The sequence below is a fragment of the Coenobita brevimanus genome, chromosome 60 (genome assembly GCF_032717465.1).
Source record: "Coenobita brevimanus isolate Jiangsu-jjx chromosome 60, ASM3271746v2, whole genome shotgun sequence".
Lineage (NCBI taxonomy): Eukaryota > Metazoa > Arthropoda > Malacostraca > Decapoda > Coenobitidae > Coenobita > Coenobita brevimanus.
Genome location: NC_137013.1, coordinates 30,993,756 through 31,014,033, shown reverse-complemented (window position 1 = coordinate 31,014,033; position 20,278 = coordinate 30,993,756). Strand labels below are relative to the sequence as shown.

Genomic DNA, 20,278 nt, shown 5'->3' with positions numbered 1-20,278 from the left:
TTATCTTCTAGCATCACCCGTAGTTGTCTTCATTAATTTTCATTGGTACTACAACATCCTGGGTATATTTTAAAATGACTCTGAAGAGGTACAAGTATATATTCATCTCAAATGACAATATCCAACGTGTTATTCTGATCAGCCATAGTGGACGCAAACCATGGGGAAATGTATGGCTGAGCCTCAACAGATGTCACTACATTTATTATAAAAACAATAAACCACCACCACTTTTAAAACTCGTATATTTAAAAGACTATTATAGTATGTAAATAAATGACGGGGAATCATCCTGACAGCGAAAAGTCCTGACGGCGAATTGTCTTGTTATTGTGACTGCGAACTGACGACGGCAAATTGTCCCGAAACCCATTCTCACTGTGACCACGCTTGTGTGTGCTTGTACTCGCTGATCTCTCCGTGACACCATCATCTTATCTACAATGGGCCCTAAAAGAGCAGCAAAGACATCTCCTGAACGCACCCCAAAGTGCCAGAAGAAGGTAATGACCCAGCTGGAGAAGGTAGAATTGCTGGACATGTTACGGGAGGGAAAATCCTGGTAACGGTGGTGGAGGGTGAGAGTGTAGCTGTGACGAGCGGTGTGAGCGGCCATCCACCTATGCAATTACAGTAAACTATTTTTTTCACACTTTAATTATAAATAAAGTGTTTATTGACATGTACACAGGGGTTTTCTTTCATTAAAGAAAGAAATGGGGGGCTAGGGGTGTTTTTAGGGGGGCACCAAGTTTACACGGATTTTCGATCTTCATGGGGGTCTCAGGCCCCTAACCTCCGCGAAGACAGAGGGTCGACTGTATATATATACATACAGTATATATATCCTACCCGTAGCCCTGACCGCCTTGGAGAGAGCTCCAACATACTTGACGTCTTCCTTACAACTAATCCTTCTGCTTACACTGTTAATCTTTTCTCTCTGTCGGGCTGCTCCAATCACAACCTTATCACCTCAACCTGTCCTATTGCTCCGGTACGGCCTGCGAACCGTCCAAAGAAACGTCATGTATGGCAATTTGGAGCTGCGGATTGGGAGGCCCTCAGGCAATACTTCTTTGATTTTCCCTGGAATGATTATTGCTTCCATGGCCGGGAGCCATCTGGGTGTGCCTTGCACATTACGGAGGTTATTCTCTCGGGCATGAAAGCATACATTCCTTTCTCATATCCTTTGACTAATGCACGAAAGCCTTGGTTTAATCACACTTGTTCTAATGCTGTCCGCAACAAGGAGAGGGCCTATAAAAGGTACTGGAGCCAACCCATCCCTGAATCACATCTTTTATATGTTTCTGCCCAGAATCATGCAAAGTATGTTCTTCGCTGTCCTAAAAATAATTCCATCCGTACTAAATGCTCTCAACTCTCTAACTCAAATTCTTCCCAATCCTTGTGGCACCTTGCCAAAAACCTTTCTAGCAACTTTACCTCATCATCCTCTTTTCTACTCTTTTCTACTCTGATGGCTCTTTAGCTGTTTCTTCTACTGATAAAGCAGATCTCTTCACTCAGACTTTCTCCTCCAATACCGCCTTAGACGATTCCGGTGCTGTTCCACCATCACTTCCCCCCTCTGACTTCCTCATGGCTGACATTAAAATTTCTTCAGCTGATGTATTTTCTGCCATCACAGGCCTCAGTACTAATAAGGCATATGGGCCTGATGGAGTCCCTCCTGTTGTTCTCAAGAACTGAGCTTCTGTGCTTACACCCTGCCTAGGCAAACTCTTTCGCCTTTGTCTATCAACTTATACCTTTCTTTCTTGCTGGGAGCGTGCTCTCATTCAGCCAGTCCCAAAGACGGGTGACCATTCCCAACCTTCTAACTGTCGTCCAATTGCTTTAACATCCTGTATCTCAAAAGTTTTCGAGTCTGTTCTTAATAGAAAAATTTTAAAGCATCTTTCCTATCACAACCTTCTTTCTGATCGTCAGTATGGGTTCCGTCAGGGATGCTCCACAGGCGATCTTCTCATGTACCTTTCAGACTCCTGGTCATCCTCCTTTCGGGACTTTGGCGAAAGCTTTGCCGTTGCATTTGACATCTCAAAGGCTTTTGATCGAGTCTGGCTTAAATCTTTAATTTCCAAACTGCCCTCTTACGGTGTCTATCCTTCTATCTGTGCCTTCATCTCTAGCATCCTTTCTGGTTGTTCTGTAGCCACTGTTGTAGACGGCCATCATTCTTCTCCTAGATCTATTAACAGTGGTGTTCCTCAGGGCTCTGTCCTATCACCACCTCTCTTCTTTTTATTCATCAATGACCTAAGCTGTACATCTAATCCTATCCACTCATATGCTGATGACTCCACCCTTCACCTTTCCATTCGATTCCTGCAGCATCCATCTCAGCAGTTGCTTCAACAAACAGGGGATGAGGCTCTGGCACACCTAATGTCTGACTTGGCTCGTATCTCTAACTGGTGTAAAAATGGTCAGGTTGTTTTTAATGCATCAGAGACTCAGTTTTTGCACCTATCAAGCCGACAAAATCTTCCACAGGTATACCCGCTAATGTTTAATAATATTCAGCTTAATCCTGCATCATTCTTAAACATGCTTGGTGTTTCATTTACTCGGGACTTATCTTGGAAAGATCACATTACATCTCTTGTAAAATCTGCTTCCAAGAAATTGGGTGTGCTAAGCCGACTCCATTCCTTCTTTACCCCTGCACAATTGTTGACTCTATACAGGGGTTTTATCCGCCCCTGCATGAAGTACAACTCTCATGTGTGGGGAGGCTCCCCACATACAGCTCTTTTCAATAGGGTGGGGTCAAAGGCTTTTCACCTCGTTATCTCTCCTCCTCTTACTGACTCCCTTCAACCTCCGTCTCTCCGCCGCACTGTTGCATCTTTATCTCTTTTCTGTCGCTACTTCAGTGGTCACTGCTCCTCTGAACTGTCTGCATGCATTCCTCCACCTCTACGACGGGCGTGTAGCACCCGTCTAGCAGCAAGTTCTCATCCCTTTTCTGTCCAACTCTCTAATGCAAGAGTTAACCGTTACTCCCAGTCTTTCATTTATGCAACAGGTCAACTCTGGAAGTGTCTCCCTCTGTCTGTATTTCCTGCTTCCTATGATCTCCAGTCTTTCAAATGCAGTGTGTCCAAGCATCTCGAAATGATCGGATCTTGAATTTGGCTCTCTCGTATTTTGTTTTTCTCTTGGAAGGAACAGTTTTGCGGGCTCGTTTCCTTTGGTTCCTTCTTCCTCACATAAAAATATATATATATATATATATATATATATATATATATATATATATATATATATATATATATATATGGATATTTATAGATAGATGGATAGATAGATAGATATAGATAGATAGATAGATATATGTGAATGCATTTAAGTACTTGGGTAGTGTGATGAGTAAGGATGGAGGTTTAGAGGATGACGTGCTTGAAAGGGTACAACAAGGAAGAAAGGTTGCTGGTTCCTTGAAAGCAGTTATATGAAACAGGGAAGTGAGCATGGAAGTGAAAAAGTTACAACACATGACTATTGTGATACCAACTCTAACAAATGGAAGTGAAAGTTGGACCTTGTTGGAGGGACAGAAGTCAAGAGTGAGAGCAGTGGAAATGAGTTATTTGAGAGGAGCATGTGGAGTCACATGGAAAGACAGACTGCCAAATGAGGAAGTGAAGGTGCATTGTGTTGTGGATGTGATAGGAACCATTAGGAGAAACACACTGAGGTGGTTTGCCCATGTGGAAAGGATGGAGAGTGAGACTCTTACAAGGAGAATGTATGTGAGTGAGGTGGAAGGGAGGAGAGGGAAGTGGAGACCAAGGATGAGATGGAGGGATGGAGTGGAGAGGTATATGAGAGAGGGGGGGGGGGTTAGCTGGGAGCAGGGCAATGAAATGTTGGGGGACAGGGCGACATGGAGGCGATTTTTTTTGTGGCCACCCGTTACGGGATTAAGACATCTGGCAATAGATAGATAGATAGATGGTGAAAAATTACAGGATGTGCTGTTGCTTGTGATATTAAAATGATAGCAATGTTTTAACTTTGTATTGCAAATAATTTATCTGTCTATTGCCAGACACCTTAAGCCCATAAGGTGTGGCCACAAACAAATTGCCTCCATGTCGCCCTGTCCCCTGCCATTTTGTTGCCCTCCCCCTAGCTCACACCCCCTTGTCTCATATACCTCTTCATCCCATCCCTTCAACACATCCTTGTTCTCCCACTAACCCCCTCTAACTCACTCACGTACACTCTTCTCGTTCGTGTCTCGCTCTCCTTCTTCTCCACATCAATAAGCTGAAAGTATAAGGAAATGTCTATAAAGATGTGGTTATGCTAGCTGAAAAAATGAACAAATGTTTCCAATCAGTCTTCACTAGAAAAAGTTATTTTGTGGAGGAGGAGGAAGGACTAGAAATGTAGTACTGCATTAAAAGATGTAAAGGTTGAAGTGCAAGTAGTATACAAATTACTGGAAACTCAGGATGTGAGGAAGGCCCCAGAACCAGACAAGATCTCTAATTGGATACTAAAGGAATGCAGAGAACAACTGGCGGATAAGATTGACAGTTTAATTTTGTGTTCTCTGGAAGAAGGGAAAGTGCCCTGAGAATGGAAGAAGACCAATATGGTACCAGTTTATAAGGGAGGAAGCAAGGAAGAACCCCTGAATCATAGACCAGTGTCCCTGACCAGCATGGCCGCAAAATTGTGCGAGAGAATCCTGAAAGACAGATGGATAAAATATTTGGAGAAGATGGACCTTTTTTGCAGAAAGTCAGTTTGGATTCAGAAGTGGAAGGTCGTATGTTTCCAACTTGTTGAGCTTCTACTCAAGGCCGATTGATGTACTACAAGAGAGACATTATTGGGTGGATTGTGTAAATTTCGATCTGGAGAAAGTCTTTGATATGGTACCCCACAAGCGACTAATGTGGAAATTGGAACACTTAGGAGGACTGAAGGGGAACTTTTTGGAGTGGATGAGAGACTTATTGAGAGAAAGACAAATGAGGACTGTTGTAAAAGACAGCATGTCTGGGTGGAGGGAAGTAACGTGGAGTCCCGCAGGGCTTGATGTTAGTGCCCGTAATGTTCCTGATTTACGTAAATGATATGGTAGATGGAATGAACAGTTATGCAAGTCTGTTTGCTGATGATGCAAAGATCATGAGGAGAGTAGAAGTTGAAAAAGACTGTAAAATGCTGCAGGAGGACCTGGATAGGATTCATGATTGGAGCCGGATATGGGAAGTGAAATTTAACACAAAAAAATGTAAAATATTGGGAATGGGTAAATGTACCAAGAGACTTTCACTGAATTATTTGATGGGTAATGAACTAATCACAAAAGCTATATCAGAAAAGGACATGGGAGTGCTGGTCCAGGATAACTTGTCACCCAAAAAACACATTAACAAGATGGTTAGAGAGACGTATAATCTCGACTAACATAAGAGTAGCATTTCATTACAGTACTTGGATCAGGAGATGATGAAAAAATTGATAGTGGCCATGATCTGCCCCAGGTTGGAATATGCTGCAGTAGTGTGGTCCCCACGTAAAAAGAATGATATAAACAAGATTGAGAGAATACAAAGAACAGCAGCCAAGGTGATCTCTAGCCTGGCAGATCTGTCATACTGGGAAAGGCAGGAAAAGCTAGATCTGCCTACCTTAGAAGAAAGGTGAGAGAGGGGCGACATGATTGCAATGTTCAGGACCATGATGGGAGTAGAAAAATTGACAGAGAAGATCTGTTTGTATGGGATGGGAGAGTAACAAGAGGACATGGAATGAAACTGAAAATGCCAAGATGCGTGAAGGATATCAAGAAATATAGTTTTCTTTATAGATGCATAGACCTGTGGAATAGCCTGGACAAAGAAATCGTCCAGTTTAAAAACTTAAATGAGTTTAAAGCAGAATTTTACATCGATAAACAGAGATAGGACCCAGAAGCGAAGCTCATTTCCTGTATATCACAAATTCGTAAATATATGGCCAAACCACCTCAATTTGTTTCTCCCAATGCTATCAAATCCACATCCACACCACAATGCTCCTTGACTTCCTCATTTGTCAGTCTGTCTCTCAAGGTAGCTCCACATGCTTCTCTCAAATAACTCATTTTCACTGCTGTCCTTCGTGACTTGTGCCCTTTGAACAAGGTCCAAGCTTTGCATCCATATGTTAGAGTTGGTATCAGAGTACTATCATGCAGTGATTGTTTTACTTCCATGCTCACTTTCGTATTTCTTATCAGTGCTTTCAAAGAACCAGCAACGTTTCTTCCCTATTTTACCGTCTCAAGCACTTCATCCTCCAAACTTCCATCCGTATTCATCACACTTCCCAAGCTTTGTACTTAAATGCACTCACATTTTCCATTTCCTCATTATCCAATCTCACTGTGCATTTAGCAACGTCATTTCTACCAAAGACCATAACGTTACCTTTTTTTTTTTTTTTTTTTTTTTTTTTTTTTTGTCCGACTCTGGGCATAGGCTTCACAGCCTGCTATCAAGGCCCAGCAGGCCTCCTACATACCATACGCCTCTACATGTCACCACTTCGGCGCTAACACCCACCGTCCATATTGAATACATGCTAGGGCAGTCTCATACAGGACTGGTGTATTGGTATTAGCGGGGGTATTTTTACGACATGTCGGCGGGTCTTCTGGTAGATCAGTAAAGCTTGATTTAATGAAATTCAAATCTTTAAACTGTTCCCTGCCCCAGCCGGGATTCGAACCTGGGTCCGTTAGGACTGCAGGCCACCTCTCTACCGATTGAGCCACCGCCTCCTCAATTCACCTTTTGATTCTGTTTTTTACACACTTTCCCAAACTCGTGCAAATAGTGATAGCTTAAAAAAATAAACTAAAATAAAATAAAATCTGTGCACAAGAATGGTCGTATTTGAAACAGGTTTTGGGTCAAAATATATACATGCTTAAGAAGTTTAGTACAGTATTGTATTATTGTATTTATCATCTGACTTTAACTTGAATTTTTTTCCATTTCCATCAGGCCAGACATCGGTGAGATTTACATTGCCTACAAGTTTGCACGTGGCCCCTACAAAGAGTCTGGAGCACTCTTCACACAAATACACACTCTTCTACCGGAATACCGTACAGTTGGAGTCTACTATGATGATCCAAAAATGGTGAGCTGCAGTTTTTGCCTTCAAATGTGCTATTACTTACAGTTATATACAGATAGCTACAGACGTCCTTCTGGAAGAAGCTCAATGAGCCTGTGACTCCAGATCTTGAATCACAACATTTCTAGTGTGATAGCTTTGTATGGTGGAGATAATTTATGCAATGTATAGAACTGATCCTGTTTTTTCCAATATTTATCCAAATTCCTTTCAAAAATTTCAACTGAATCCGAGTGTATCACCAATTCAGGCAACCCATTCCAGTTATCTGTTATCTACTCGTCTCTCATCTGAAAGACATCTGTGCAGCAGTCCTCGTCATACTTTCCAATTAGAATTTTGCAGGTTTCTATTAAGGCCTCTCATGATCTTCTAAACGTCATAGTCGGTAAATTTGATGCCCCTAATCTTTCCTCGTATGACAGTTCCTTCATTTGTGGCAGAAGTTTGGTAGCTCTTCTTTGAATGTTTTATATTGCTTCAATATGCTTATTCAAGTTGAGGTTCCATACCTGGTTGGCATATTCCAGATGAGGTCTTATGAGAGCAACATACAGGGATTTAAACATCTTTGCATCCAAACTAACAAATGATCTTCTAAATAATTCCAGTTTGTTGTCTGCCTTATTAATTTTTTCAGAAAGATGTGTTGAGGAAATCAACCAGTCATCAGCTATTGCCCCAATATCTTTCTCAGCTGTGGATCTGTCACTATACTGTAGTTGGTCAAGTAATAGCTTTCATCTTCAGCATTCGTTTTTCCAATCCTCATGTATCTGCTTTTTTGGGATGAAAACTTAACAGCCATTTTTCAGTCAATGATTTCATTTCATTCCAGTCCTCTTGCAGCTTGTCACGGTCGTCTTTACTTATTATTTTCTGAAAATCTTAGTGTCATCAGCATACAAATATATTTCACTCTGATTCTTTATACATTCTGGTAATTTATAAATATGACAAGCAGCAGAGGACCCAAAACTGACCCTTGAAGTACCCCACTAATTACATCTCTCCAGCTAGGTGCTACCCCGTTAACTACCACTCTTTGCTTCTGCTTCATAAGAAATTCCTTTATCCAGGCCAATTATTCATCTCCAATACCACAGCATGAAATTTTCTCCAGGAGCCAGTTGTGTGGTATTCTGTCACGTGCTTTCTGGAGATCACAATATATTACATCTACTACGTGCCCCTCATCTATTACGTCAGTCCATTTGTCCAACACTTTAATAAGTTGCAGTACAGTAGAACGTTGACGACCAAGGACCGGACAAAGGACATTGCAATTGGAACGTGGAATGTAAGGGGAGCAAATGATGAGGTGAAAGAGAGAGAGAGATTGTCCAGGTGCTTGAGGATGCGAAAGTGGATGTATGTGGAATAACTGAAACAAAATGGAGAGGAGAAAGTGTGAGAGAATGGGAGTATGGATGGGTATATGTGCTGGAGTAGGTGAGAATGAGAGGGCAAAGGAAGGAGTATGTATAGTTGTGAGTAAAAGATGGAAGAGGAGCATAAGACAGTATGGATCAGTTGGATCAAGGATTGTGTGGGTAAAGTTGAAAGTTGGAATACAAATGTGGGCGATTGTCTGTGTGTATGCGCCAACGCAAGATCGTGCTAGAAGAGTGAGAGAAGAGTTCTGGACAAATGTAGAAGTGTGCATGGAAAAGTTTGGAAGGAATGATAGAGTGTTTTTGATTGGTGATATGAATGGTAAAGTTGGGAATGTGAAGGTGGATGGAATAGTTGGTGAGTGGGGTGTGCCTGCTGAGACAGAGGAGAATGGGAGTGCGTTAGTGGACATTTGTGCCGGGAGGGGGTTGGTGATAGCCAATACCCTCTTCAGGCATAAAATGATCCACAGGTATACATGGCGAGTGGTGAGAAGGGTGGGTGGTGAATTGAGTGAAAGGAAGGCAATGATTGATTATGTGTGTGTGGACGAAAGGATGCGAAGATGTATATTGGATACAAGAGTTTATAGAGGTTGGGGGAGTGGACTTTCTGACCACTACTTGGTGGTGGCCAGAGTTAAAGTTCAAGTAAGATGGAGGAATAGAAGAAGGGAAAGACGAGAGGAAGGAGTAGTTGCAAGGAGAGTGGAAAGGTTACAAGAGGATGAGAAAAAGGCAGAGTATAAGAGAGAAGTGGAGGAACGATTGGGCAAATATGAGTTGGAGCAGATGGGGACGTGGAAGGTGTGTGTAGAATATTTACAGAAGAAATATGTGCAGCATGTGATGTGGTGTGTGGAAGGAAGAGAAGACGGAGGGGGGTGCAAGGAACAGCGTGGTGGACTGAAGAGGTGAAACGGGCTGTGGCACAAAAGAAGAAAGCATATAATGAATGGATGAGAAATAGGGGCGTGGAAGAAGTTGAGAGGCGGAAGAGAGAGTTATATGTAGAAAGAAAGAGAGAGGTGAAAAGATTAGTAAGAGAGAGTAAGAAGAGAGTGAATGAGGAATTTGGAAGGAATTTGAGTGTAAAGTGGAGGGACTGTAAGAAAATGTTCTGGAAAGAGGTGAAAAGAGTAAGACAGGGTGGAAGTGAAGTTAGCAGGGGAGTGAAAGATAAAAATGGTAGATTACTAGTGGAGAAGGGAGAAAAAGTGAGCAGATGGAGAGAACACTTTAAGGAATTGTTGAACGTGGAGGATGGAAGTAATGCGAGTATAAGTGGCTGGGGAATGGCTGGAAGAAGAAGGGAGGTGAGAAGACAGGAAGAAATCAGTAGGATAGAAGTTGTGGAAGCAATGAAGAAAGTTAAATCAGGGAAAGCCCCAGGAATTGATGGAGTGTGTGGTGAAATGCTGAAGCATGGGGGAGAGATAGTAGTAGAATGGATGTGGAAGATGTGCAGATTGGCCTGGGAGGAAGGTAGAGTCCCGGAGGATTGGAAGTCAGGTATAATTATTCCCTTGTACAAAGGAAAAGGGGAAAAAGAAGTGTGTGGTAATCACAGGGGCATTTGTCTTCTTAGTATAATAGGAAAAGTGTATGGTAGGATACTTATTGACAGAGTTAGAGAAAGAACAGAGAAATTAGTTGGAGAAGAACAGGGAGGCTTTAGGAAGGGAAGAGGTTGTGTAGATCAGATATTCATTCTCAGATCTTTAGTGGAAAAGCTTCTAGAGAAGGGAAAGAAGTTGTATGCGGCGTTCATGGATTTGGAGAAAGCATATGACAGGGTGGATAGACTAGGATTGTGGAAAGTGTTAAGAATATATGGAATAGATGGGAAGTTGTTGAATGCTGTGAAGAGTATGTACGATGGTGCGAAGGCTGCAGTGCGTGTGGATGGTGAACTAAGTGAATTTTTCTCTTTGAAAGTTGGGTTGAAACAGGGATGTGTCATGTCTCCGTGGTTGTTCAATCTGTACATGGATGGGGTAATAAAAGAGGTACAAGGTAGGGTAGTGGATGTTGGAGTGGCCCTGGTGAGAGAGGATAGTGTTTGGAAACTCCCTGTACTGTTGTTTGCAGATGATACCGTGGTGTTGAGTGAAGACGAAGGGGAGCTGCAAGGCTTGGTGGATGAGTTTGAGAGAGTGTGTAAGAAACGGAATCTAAAGGTGAATGTAGGGAAGAGTAAAGTGATGGTCTTTGAGAGAGGTGAAGTCAGTGAATGTACAGCGAGGTTGGATGGTGAGGAATTGGAAAATGTGAGTACGTTTAAGTACTTGGGTAGTGTGATGAGTAAGGATGGAGGTTTGGAGGGTGAAGTGCTTGAAAGGGTACAGCAGGGAAGAAAGGTTGCTGGTTCTTTGAAAGCAGTGATAAGAAACAGGGAAGTGAGCATGGAAGTGAAAAAGTTACTACATGACAGTATTGTATACCAACTCTAATGTACGGAAGTGAAGCTTGGACGTTGTTGGAAGGACACAAGTCAAGAATGAGAGCCGTGGAAATGAGTTATTTAAGAGGAGCCTGTGGAGTCACATGGAGAGATAGGCTGACGAATGAGGATATAAAGGAGCGTTGTGGTGTTGATGTGGATGTGATAGGAAGCGTTATGAGGAACACACTGAGGTGGTTTGGCCATGTGGAGAGGATGGAGGGTCAAAGACTGACGAAGAGAGTGTATGTGAGTGAGGTGGAGGGGGAATGAGGGAGGGGGAGGCCGAGGATGAGGTGGAGAGATGGGGTGGAGAGGTATATGAGAGAGGGGGGTGTGAGTTGGGAGCAGGGGAGTGAAATGGCGGGGGACAGGGCGACTTGGAGGCGATTTGTTTGTGGCCACCCCAAACGGGATTGAGGCGTCTGGCAATAGATAGATAGATAGATAGATTATGCCCTCAGAATGTATTTCTTCTCAAAGTAGGGTTTCCATACCACATTTGTTTGATTCACTGGCCAGTAGTTTCCAGGTTCAGATTTTTTACCCTTTTTGGGTATTGGTGTTATGTCTGCTTTAACGCAATCCTGTGGTAACTGTCATGTGGTAAAGGAATATTAAAAAACAATTTGTAATGGTTCCAGAATTTTTTCCATCACTTCCTCAATTATTCTTGGGTGTAAGTGGTCAGGACTGGGTGATTTATTCCTTTTTAGTTTCTTTATAATTTTTCTGATCTTTTCTTTAGTAATTGCCATGTTGCGGATTGTTACTTCTTCTCTTTTTTCCCTTGGAGTTTCATCGTCAGGTTCTTTGATGAATACTTCTGAGAATTTCTTGGCCAACACTTCAGCTTTTTCTTTATCACTAACTGTTTTCAAAGTTTTGTCATCATTAACAAAGAGCTTTGGTATTCTTGATTTTGTTCGGGTCTTTGACTGAATATACTTCCAAAATATTTTGGGATTGTCCTTAATGTTTCATGCTATTTCTTGTTCCTTGTTCTTCACTGCATTTCTCATTTCCCTTCTAACTTGATCATTGACTTTCCTGCTGTCCTTGTCAACTTCAAGATATACTTCATCTTGTTCATTTCCCCCACTGTCTCCCCTACCTCTCATTTCCCTCAAATGTTCCCAAAGCCTCTTATTCATAGACAGAGCCTCATTCAGTCTCTTCCTTTCTTTTCTTATCTAACCCAATATCTTTTTTGGGAACACCTTCATCGATAGTCGCATGCATTTTGTTCTTAAATTTGTTCCACTTCCCTTCCACAGTATGTTTTGAGGATAAGTAGTCCTTCCAATCTGTGTTTAGTTTTTGTCTCATGAAAAGGTAATTAGCTTTTTCGTACATGTATAACACTTTTTTATGCTCTTGGCCCTCTCTTCCTCTACATCACAAAAGAACTGTATGCATGCGTGATCACTTTTCCCAATCAGACTTCCAATATTAATGTCCTCAATAATATTTTCATCATTGCTCAGTATCAGATCTAGGATGTGCCTATGATTGTGCCTCTGAATCTAGTTTTTTTTCATTAACATGTTGCACCAAGAAACATTTTCTGACTTTTTCTGTGAATAAATCATTTATATAATCTACAGTAAAACCTCAATATAACGGACCTCAATAGACTGGAATTCGCTTTTATCAGACTCTAGTAGCTACCGGACTAAAGTCCTATATATCGGAAAAAGTCCGATAAAGCAAGAAGCAGTCCGGACTGCCTGACCACTTCAGGTATGTTCACCACAATAAGGTAAATAAAAGGCATGTTTATCAGTGTACGGTACAGTATTATTATATGTACTATACCATTTGATTAATGTAGTGAAGTTATAACACAGTACAGTACTGCAGTGGTAGTCAAAACAGTTTAAAAACTGGTCATTAGATCCGGACTAATGTCTGATATATTGGAAAAAGTCCGGGTTAGCAGGGGGAAGTCCGGATGTCACTTTTATCGGAATTTCACGTTTTTTGGAATGGCTTGGGTCCCAATTAGTCCGTTACAGTGAGGTCTTATTAGTCGAGGATGTACAGTATGACCAGTCTACGAGTGGAAGACTGAAGTCTCCCACAATCACTTTATATTTGCTTCTCAAGTTACTTATTTCATCATTAACAGTAGCAGCTTTTTAATATTTTCTTCATCACTGTTAGGGCTTCTGTAAATTGAAGAAAATATAAAACTACCTTCTCCACAAAAGATCTCCATGCACTGATACTCGCAGTAAGTAGAAGTGAGACACATTATTATGTTTTATGTTCATCTTAATATATATCATTACTCCTCTACCTTCCTTTCCAGTAAAATTTGTATCTACAATATCATATTCTTCTAAAATCCTCTTGTACCTGTAGTGCTTGGGGCTGACCTCTTGTAGAGCAATAATCTGCAGAGGAGTATTCATGGCATTAATTCTATACCTTAAATCATTGACTTTGTCCATAGTATAAACATCAACATTACTAAACATTATATGGAAATTACACTGTGTACATTTTCTAATGGTACTGCACTTCCTCTGGCTGTTGCTCCTGCTGCCGCAGAAGTTGTTCCCCTTCAGGCACTTTCTTAATGATCCTGATTACTCTGTTCATCCATGGTGGTCCCCCCCACACTGAATTTCACATCCACCAACTGGTCTCTGTCATGTTTTTTTTTTTTTTTTTTTTTTTTTTTTGTGAAGCTGCCTTCTGTTCCCTCTCCAATTTAGTCATGTCATGAGTGGTAGGTGGGGACACCCATCATCCACCCACTTAGTGTAGTGGTACTCTGTTTTGGGGGAAGCTCTACATTGAGTGGCAAGCCAAATGATTTTCTGTAAACCGGGAATGCATTTACAACACTGGGTGGTAACCTCATAACCAACCAGCATGTCTTACCTACGTGACAACAAGTGGGTCCCTGGAAAACAACTAACTAAAAATACAAACAAGAAGCCTTGGAGCAGGACTGACCAAAAGGTGATGGTTAAGGACCGAATGAAGGACATGGTATGGATAGCTACATGGAATGTAAGGGGTGCAAATGATGAAGTGAAAGAAAGAGAGATTGTCCAGGTGCTTGAGGGTGCGAAAATGGATGTATGACAAGTGGATTAACTGAAACTAAATGGGGAGGTGAGAGTGTGAGAGAATGGGGGTATGGATGGGGTATATGGACGGGAGTAGGTGAGAATAAGAGGGCAAAAGAAGGAGTGTGTATTGTTATGAGCAACAGATGGCAGGAGAATATAAGAGAGTATGGATCAGGTGGCTCTAGGATTGTGTGGGTAAGATTGAAAGTTGGAGTACTAACGTGGGCGATTGTGTGCGTTTATGCGCCAACGCAACATCGTGCAAGTAGAGTGAGAGAAGAGTTCCGGACAAATGTGGAAGTGTGCATGGAAAAGTTTGAAAGGAATGAGAGAGTGTTTTTGATTGGAGATATGAATGGTAAGGTAGGGAATGTGCAGATGGATGGAGTAGTTGGTGAGTGGGGTGTGCCTGCAGAGATGGATAAGAATGGCAGTGATTTAGTGGACATTTATACCAGGAGGGGGTTGGTGATAGCTAATACCCTCTTCAGGCACAATATGATCCATAGGTATATGTGGCGAGTGATGCGAAGGGTGGGTGGTGAACTGAATAAATGGAAGGCAATGATTGATTATGTGTGTGTGTGGATGAAAGGATGAGGAGGTGTGTAACGGATGCAAGAGTATATAGAGATTGGGGGAGTGGACTTTCTGACCAGAATCAAAGTCAAAATGAAGTGGAGACATAGAAGAAGGGAAGGACAGGAGGAAGTAGTTCATACAGGGAGGGTGGAAAAGTTATAAGAGGATGGAAAAATGGCAGAATACAAGAGGGAAGTGGAGGAGCGATTGGGTAAATTTGGATTGGAGCAGATGGGGGATGTGGAAGGTGTGTGCAAGATATTCACATAAGAAGTCTGTGCAGCATGTGAGGTGGTGTGTGGGGTGAAGAGAAGACGAAAGGGGGTGCAGGGAACAGCATGGTGGACTGAAGAGGTGAGAGAGGCTGTGGCACAAAAGAAGAAAGCATATAATGATTGGAAGAGAAACAGGGGTGTTGAAGAAGTTGAGAGACGGAAGAGAGAGTTATATGTAGAGAGGAAGAGAGAAGTCAAAAGATTTGTGAGAGAGAGTAAGAAGAGAGTGGATGAGGAACTTGGAAGGAACTTGAGTGTAAAGTGGAGGGAATGTAAGAAAATGTTCTAGAAAGAGATAAAGAGAGTTAGATAGGGTGCCAAAGAAGTTAGTTGGGGAGTGAAAGATAAAAATGGTAGATTACTAGTGGAGAAGGGAGAAAAAGTGAGCAGATGGAGAGAACACTTTAAGGAATTGTTGAACATAGAGAATGAAAGTAATGCAAGTATAAGTGGCTGGGGAATGGCTGGGAGGAGGGATGTGAGAAGAGAGGAAGAAATCAGTAAGATGGAAAATGTCTCAGCAGTGAAGAAAGTTAAAATGGGGAAAGCCCCAGGAATTGATGGAGTGTGTAGTGAAATGCTTTAGCATGGAGGAGAGATTGTAGTAGAATGGATGTGGAAGATGTGCAGATTGGCATGGGAGGAAGGAAGAGCCCCGGAGGATTGGAAGTCAGGTATAGTTATTCCCCTGTACAAAGGAAAAGGGGAAAAAGAAGTGTATGTTATTCATAGAGGCATTTGTCTTCTTAGTGTAATAGGAAAAGTATATGGTAGGATACTTATTGACCGAGTTAGGAAAGTAACAGAGGAATTAGTTGGAGAAGAACAGGAAAGTTTAGGAAAGGAAGAGGTTGTGTAGATCAGATATTCATTCTTAGAGCTTTAGTGGAAAAGTTTCTAGAGAAGGGAAGGAAGTTGTATGCGGCCTTCATGGATTTGGAGAAAGCACATGACAGGGTGGATAGACAAGGATTGTGGAAAGTATTAAGAATATATGAAGTTGATGGGAAGTTGTTGAAGGCCATGAAGAATATGTATGAGGGTGCTAAGGCTGCAGTGCATGTGGATCGTGAACTGAATGAATTTTTCTGTTTGATCGCTGGATTGAAACAAAGATGTGTCATGTCTCCATGGTTGTTCTGTCTGTATATGGATGGGGTTATAAAAGAGATACAAGGTAGGGCAGTGGATGTTGGAGCAGCCCTAGTGAGAGAGGGCAGCATTTGAAAACTCCCTGTACTGTTGTTTGCTGATGATACTGTGTTGTTAAGTGGAGACGAATGGGAGCTGCAAGGCTTGGTGTATGAGTTTAGGAGAGTGTGTAAGAAACGGAATCTAAAGGTGAATGTAGGGAAGAGTAAAGTTATGGTCTTTGAGAGAAGTGGTCAGTGAATGTACAGTGAGGTTTGATGAGGAGGAAATGGAAAATGTGAGTGTGTCTAAATACTTGGGTAGTGTGATGAGTAAGGATGGAAGTTTAGAGGGTGAAGTGCTTGAAAGGGTACATCAAGGAAGAAAGGTTGCTGGTTTCTTGAAAGCAGTGATAAGAAACGGGGAAGTGAGCATGGAAGTGAAATAGTTACTGCATGACAGTATTGTGATACCAACTCTAACGTATGGAAGTGAAGTGAAGCTTGGATCTTGTTGGAGGGACAGAAGTCAAGAGTGAGAGCAGTGGAAATGAGTTATTTGAGAGGAGCATGTGGAGTCACATGGAGAGACAGACTGACAAATGAGGAAGCGAAGGAGCATTGTGGTGTGTGGATGTCATAGGAAGTGTTAGGAGGAACACATTGAGGTGGTTTGGCCATGTGGAGAGGATGGGGAGTGAGAGACTGACAAGGAGAGTGTATGTAAATGAGGTGGAGGGGGGGGAGAGGGAGGGAGAGGCCAGGGATGAAATGGAGGGATGGAGTGGAGAGGTATAAGAGGGAGGGAGTGTGAGCTGGGAGCAGGGTAATGAAAAGATGGGGGACAGGGAAGCATGGAGGCGACTTGTTTGTGGCCACCCCTTATGGGATTAAGGCATATGGCAATAGATAGATAGATGAGTGATATAAATATTCTTAAACTTGTCTTTTCCCTGGAGCTTTCTGATGTTTTTTTTTTCCCTGGAGCTTTCTGATGTTTTTTTTTTCCCTGGAGCTTTCTGATGTTTTGGAATAACTTAACTTTTGTAGTAGATTCTGCAAGTGTAGCCAGCAGAGGCCTCCTCTGCTGACATTCCTCATCATTTCATTTTCCCAGCCTGATCACTTTCCTAATCAAACTTTGACTTCTACCTAAGCCACAAATACAGTACAGTATAGCACTGTTAGCCTTTTTAGTGGCTGTATTGATACTGAAACCCCAGTAAACTGACTGAAATACGCTGCAAACATCAAATATAATGCTGTATCATTTGCACTGTATGTAGTAAACTGTCTACCCTAGCATGTGGACAGAGTCATTAGAAGAAACTCAGCTCTTCCATATGTACAGTAATATGTTAACTTGCTTTGATACAGAACTGTCATATTTCCATACACACACATAGTTACAATACAGCCAAATACCACTGCATATGTTATTTTTGTAGCTTTGAAGCCCAGTCTGATTTTTCTCCATTATCCTAAACAGAAACAACCTCAAAAGCTGCGTTACATCGTAGGTGTAATCCTGGCAGAGAATGGATCCGCAGTTAATCCTGAGCATCAGCAGTTGCTAAAAGAACACGGATACGAGTTTGCCACATTTCCAGCCATTGACCATGCAGTGCAGACAACCTTTCCTTTCAACAGCACCATCTCCATTGTTGTGGCTGTCATGAAGGTTTACCCTGCTCTTCGGGAGTATGTTGGTGAGTATAGTACAGGTATATAAGGTAATATTGTACAGTAGTTCATATTAACCCCATTAGGGTAGTCATAGTGAGTCATTTATTTTTCATCATTCATCATCCAGTCCTATGTCGCCCCATGAGGAGTGTAGGAGCGTTGGGCTAGGCAAGTTGGTCCTGACATTTGAGATGAGAGTGACCAGCCTCACTCATCCCTGAGTGGCATTACAAGGGCAATAAACCCCAACCACCCCTTGGATATAAACCTGCACTGGCTCAATCCAATTGGAGTGCCGTAATTACCAACTAAACCACCAGGTGCCAGAATTTGCTTATGTGGTTACCACCCATTGTAGTGAATGGTTTCCTGGTGTACAGAAAACCATTCGGCATGTCACTCAGTGTAGAGTCACCCACAGGCAGAAGGAAGACGAAATTATGAAGGAAAAAAAGGCAGAACTGGGAGTGTAAAGTCACCCATAGGCAGAAGGATGAGGAAAGAATGAAGGAAAGGAAGACAGAAGAAGATGGAAGGAAAGAAGGATGGAGGAGAGGAACGAGCACCCACCCGAGAGCTGCACTACATTTTATTTATTTATTTTACTTCCAGCCTCCAGACTATCTCAACCCTATCGGGTTTTGGGGCTGAGCTGATTGTGTCTGTGCTAGAGTCAGCCACACTCAAGCTGACCCACATCTTCACGGCACGATATATTTCTTTGATCCCTTTGTGTAAATACAATTTTCATGATAGAATGTTGGTTCTGGTGTCATTTTAAAGCTGAATAGTTGTACTTTATTATAGCAACATGTCAAAATGACGAGTTGAAGTTAGGCGAAAACCAAAAATTTTATACCTTGACATAGAAAAATATTCGGCAAAAAAAAACTAACAAAGATATGTAAGTCTGGTTTAAACCATGCAAAACTACAACAATTTACCTTTACTATGGTATATAGATTATAGTAACTTTTGCATTTTATTGCGCGGTCAAGCGAGAGGAAAGAGATGCACAATTTTATTTTAGACTTGGCCGTATATTTGCTTTGCAATCTTTTTCTTTGATTGGTCAGTGTAAATACATTTTGTATGATAGGATGCTGGTTGTGGTGTTATTTTGAAGCTGAATAGTTGTACTTTATCATAGTATGTTCAAAAAAGGAAAACAAAGAATATAAAAAGTCAAGGTGACAAGTTGAATTTAGGCAAAACCAAAAATTTTTACCTTGTAAAATATATTTGCCAAGAATAAAGTGATAAAGAAACAAAGCCATGAGTCAGACCAGCTGTGCAGTACCGGCCACGCATAGAGCAACTATTCCTTTACATCAGGCTCAAGTCTCTTTGTTATTACTCGTAAACGTGATTTATGATGAATATTTTACAAAAGTTCCTTAAAATGACGATTAAAAGTGTCATCGAAATCTCTGAGGTTGGATTTGAAATGACGATCAAAATCGTCTTTGGAATCTCAAAGGGTTAATTTACTTTTGGAAACACTTCCACAGTGAGAGTATAGTAACAAACTTCTTTACTGATAAAGAACCCCCTGGTCCTAAGTAAAACAGTTAGATGTTAAAAAGAATGTTTAAAATATGTTCTTGGGTTAACATCTGCTTAAGGACATCTTTCCACTAAAGAACTGCACAGTAAATTTTACTGGATGTTTTGGGTGTAGTGTCTCTACTAATGTTTATCCGTTGCCAAGCCTAGTACAGTCCAGGACTTCATGTTGTTATATTTAGTCAGAAATGCAATATAACTGATAGCCAGCACTTATTATGAGCAACCTTTATGACTAATAGACTAAACTTCAGACCACAATTGACCACTTCCATTTGTGGAATTTTTATTTGCGCATTCCATTACTTTGCTTGCAGTTGCAAAATGTTTATGTTGTGTTGATCTTTTCTGTATATTATCACCTTCGTATGGCTTCAAAGCATCCAGCACTAGCTTCTTCCAAAGGTGGTAATGCACCCTCAAGACATAAAACTTGAGAGCATCCCTTAAATTTTATTCTTGCCATCTGATAATTTGATTCAGCTTGGTTTAGACTCAGTGAACTGGAGGGGTTAGATTTTGTTTTAATGAACCCATTCAATATAAGAATCATTTTTTAAGCTGAGTGGATAATCTGATAACAGGTAGGGGTTCACACAGGGTCAAGAAGTTAATGCCTTGCATCTGTATTGCTGTGCAATGGTGTATTATTGGTGGGGTAATAGTGGCACTGTTTTTTTTAAGTGACTTTATACTGAGTGACAATCCAAGTGGTTTCCTATACACCAGGAAACCATTTGCTATGCTGGGTGGTAAACATATAACGAAATTACGGTGCCTGGCGGTTTAGTGGGTAATTAAGGTGCTCCAATCGGATTGAGCCTATGTAGGTTTATATCCAAGGGGTGGTTGGGGATTATTGCTGACATTATGCCACTCAGGGATGAGAGGCTGGTCACCCTCATCTTAAATGTCAGGACCAACTTGCCTAGCC

At 41.6% G+C, this 20,278-nt stretch overlaps 1 protein-coding gene across 1 annotated transcript in view; it reads left to right on the top strand.

Moving 5' to 3' along the window:
• The window catches only part of LOC145403350 (uncharacterized), a 75,333-nt gene that overhangs the window by 13,860 nt on the left and 41,195 nt on the right, over nucleotides 1-20,278 (top strand). The window contains exons 2-3 of the mRNA XM_080275139.1: nucleotides 7,047-7,185; nucleotides 17,582-17,801. Of these exons, the coding sequence (XP_080131265.1) occupies nucleotides 7,047-7,185; nucleotides 17,582-17,801 (359 nt within the window). The remainder of the gene's footprint in view (nucleotides 1-7,046; nucleotides 7,186-17,581; nucleotides 17,802-20,278) is intronic.